The sequence below is a fragment of the Dipodomys spectabilis genome, unplaced genomic scaffold (genome assembly GCF_019054845.1).
Source record: "Dipodomys spectabilis isolate Male_0828 unplaced genomic scaffold, ASM1905484v1 ptg000080l, whole genome shotgun sequence".
NCBI lineage: Eukaryota > Metazoa > Chordata > Mammalia > Rodentia > Heteromyidae > Dipodomys > Dipodomys spectabilis.
In genome coordinates this window covers 102,605-106,125 of record NW_024870757.1, presented here as the reverse complement: position 1 = coordinate 106,125, position 3,521 = coordinate 102,605, and the positions used below count along the sequence as shown (strand labels likewise).

General features: G+C 48.5%; 1 protein-coding gene across 1 annotated transcript; it reads left to right on the top strand.

Moving 5' to 3' along the window:
• The first annotated feature begins 2,505 nt into the window (after nt 1-2,505).
• On the top strand, nt 2,506-3,317 carry LOC122110570 (vomeronasal type-1 receptor 4-like). The gene is made up of 2 exons (XM_042683158.1): nt 2,506-2,709; nt 2,793-3,317. Exons 1-2 carry the CDS (start codon nt 2,506-2,508, stop codon nt 3,315-3,317), a joined length of 729 nt encoding a protein of 242 aa, XP_042539092.1.
• Nucleotides 3,318-3,521: the final 204 nt, after the last annotated feature.

Here is a 3,521-nt window from a genome sequence, read left to right as displayed (position 1 = left end):
GCTGATCCTCTCTTGAGCACAGTGACAAATTTCTGCTTCAAAATCACCACTGATAACGATGAAAATGAGTAGGGAATTAGAGAATGAAGCTACCTCCGCAGAAATGACCAGGCAAGAAAAGAGATCACTTATCACCCTGCTTTCAGGAATATTCAGGAAATGTTTACCTCTAATCTCCAAATGGGGTCTCTAGTGATGAAAACATTTTTAGAAAAAAATGGCCATTATTGCTAAAGAAATTCCTGCACAGAAATGTCTCATTCTATTTCCTTTCTTCTTGTGTGCCAGTCCAGGAGTTTGAACTCTGGGCCTGGATGCTGTTGCTGAGCTCTTTTATTCCAGACTGGCACTCTACCACCAGAGAGTGGAGATAAGAATTGGAGATAAGAATCTCATGGGCTTTCTTCACCAGGCTGGCTTTGAACCTTGATTCTCTGATATCAGGCTCCTGAGATTGCATCAGTACAGGGTTTCATTTTTGTTTTCTAACAACATATATGATGATAAAACAAAAGCAGACTGAGATGAGGAGGGCTGGGAAGGTAGCTCAGTGGTAGAGTGCTTGCCTAGCATGCATGAAGCCCTGGGTTCAATTCCTCAGCAGCACATACATAGAAAAAGCCAGAAGTGGTTCTGTCGTGCCAATGGTAGAGTGCTAACCTTGAGCAAAAGCAGTTCAGGAACAGTGCCCAAGCCTTGAGTTCAAGTCTCAGGGGAAAAAAAGGGAAGGGACACTTTGGGTAAGGAATTTTGGGGGCACATGGCTTACACAGCACTGAGGTTGTTTACAGACAGTCATTTCTGGTTGGGCCTCAGTGACTTCTGCTGGCCTACTGGGATCCAGGAGAGATAAGCGACTGCACCACTCACTTCCCCCCTGGAGAAGCACCCACGAGAAAGTGAAAAGTGTCGTGATAATTGTCACATGGGGGAAAAGAAAAAGTTTACTGAGAACTTGGCTTGTCACACCAGGTGAAGGGAAAATCACGGCTCCCAGTGGAGACGACCTCAGCTGCTGCCCTCCTGGACTCCTATCTAAGGAGCCCTCTGCAGCTCTGATGTGCCCATGTGCATCTCAGAAATGACCGCGCTGCCACGCACATCCTGAGAGAAGAGGCGAGCACTTGTGTTCACTGCCACTGGAGAAGCCCAGCCTGCAGGAGAGACCCCAGGTTCCACACTCTGGGTAAGGGATCACCTTAGGAGCAGGGATTCCAGATTCAACCCGGTTGCATGACAAAGCCACAGGGAAGGAAGGAATGGGCTAGGACAGTGAAAAGAACTGGGGTTCTTGGCCCCTCACCCCCAAGCCCTGTTGGTTCCTAACTACTTCTCCCTCACAGAGACTGTCCTGGTTTATGACAAGTGAGGATGAAACCTGATTGTCCAGGGGCTGGGGACGATGTGTTCACATAAGCGACTCTAGAATGGCATTTGAACCTAAAATTGCACCTTTTCTATCTCTGCCATCCACCTCCTCCTTCACCCGCTCCATCCCCACCGTAGACCTGGTTCATCTTCCTGGTATTTCTTCTGTGAAATGTGGGCTCTGTGTTGAGGAAAGTGTGACACCTGTGATCCACTCCCACGCCCAGCGTATTGAGGTATAAGTGTATGTGATCCTGGGAACGTGTCACCCATGTTTCAATTTTTTTTTTTTTTGGGTCCAGTCGTGGGCATGAACTGTGGGCCTGGTCGCTGTCCCTCAGCTCTTCAGCTCAAGGCTAGCGCTCTAAAACTTGAGGCACAATGCCACTTCCAGCTTTTATTTTCTGCTTATGTGGTGCTGAGGAATCAAACCCAGGGCCTCATGCATGCAAGGCAAGCACTCTACCACTGAGCCACCTTCTCAGCCCCTCAAATATTTTCTTTAGTCAGTCAGAGAGCTTGAATTCAGGGCTTGCCCATGTTCCTTCAGCCCTTATTGCTCAAGGCTAGGCCTCTACCACTTTGAGCCACAGGTCTACTTCCGGTTTGCTCGTGCTTAGCAGGAGAGAAGCATCTCCCAGACTTTACGTCTCTGGGCTGGCTTTGAATTGGGAATCAAAAGTCTTGGCCCTTGAATAGCTAAGATTACAGGCTTGAGCCAAGAGGGCCTTGCTTGTTTAGATCTGATTCTATGGAGGAGAAAAGCAGCCGCCTTCATCTCAGAACCTGACTCACCTTCCCTTAATGCCATTTCTCCAGGCTCACCCATTTCCCTGAACATGCCATCTTCCTCTTCCCGATGGATGAACAGAATTGGATTTTTCTTAATACATGAGAGACAGTAGGAGAGTATTTCCAGTGGTCTGAATGCTGGATGGAGAATGTTGAGTTCCCTTGGAACCATGCAGGCCTCAGTTTCCCAAGCCAGAGCCTCTGGATGAGACTCAAGGAACAGAGAGGATGGGAGATGCCCATGTGTCTATGGGGGTGATCCTCTTAGCCCAGACTGTGGTCGGGTTTTTGGGTAATTTGTATCTTCTCTCCAATTGTCTATTCCTTTCCTGCATGGGGAACAGGATGAGAGCCACAGATTTGATTCTTAGGCACTTAATTGTGGCCAACTTCCTAAGTCTTCTGTGTAGGGGTGTTCCCCAAACCATGGTGGCTTGGGGCTGGAGAAATTTCTTCAATGATGTGGGGTGCAAAATGGTCTTCTATCTTTACCGAGTGTGCAGGGGTGTGTCGATCGGTAGCACTTGCTCCCTGAGCATCTTCATTGCTGTCAGCATCAGACAGGGGGACTCCAGGTGGGCAGGGCTGAGGTGGAGAGCCCACAAGCACATTGCCTCAAATGTCTATCTCAGCTGGGGGGTCTTCCTCTTGGTGAGCATTGTTTTTCTCATGTACATGACCGACCCAAAGCACACTACAACATGACAAGCTTAAACGCCTATGGATACTGTTCTTCCGTGATCCACGACCCTGCTGCTGATGTACTGTATGTGGCCATGCTCTCGGTGCCTGATGTTCTCTGTCTGGGGCTCATGCTCTGGGCCAGCACCTCCACGCTATTTGTTCTGTACAGACACAAACAGAGAATGGGACATATGCAGAGGACCAGTGTCTCCACCAGAGCATTTCTCGAGTCCAGAGCTACCATAACCATCCTCCTCCTGGTGATTACTTTTGTCTCCTTTTACACCATGTCCTGCATCTATCAGATTTCCTTGTCTGTGATTTACAACCCCAGTCCTGTGTTGCACCATATAGGGGTGTTTGCTATGAGCTGTTTCCCATCCCTCAGCCCTTTCCTGCTCATGAGCGGACACTCCACTTCTTGCAGCCTCTTCTTCACCTGCACAAAGAAGAAGAAAGTGGTCCTCCCCTGAGGACCACCAAGCTTGCATCTCTGCTGAACTTTGCTTGGCCATTCAACAATCTCCACACCTAGATAAAAGTCATCTGCTGAGAGATGGAGGTGTGTACACATGACCACACCTGCCCATTTGTGTGCTCTATATCTGTGTGTATGTTCATCTGTCTCTATTGTGCTGGCCCACAAAACTATATGAAAGTGAAAATGTTAGATTTTG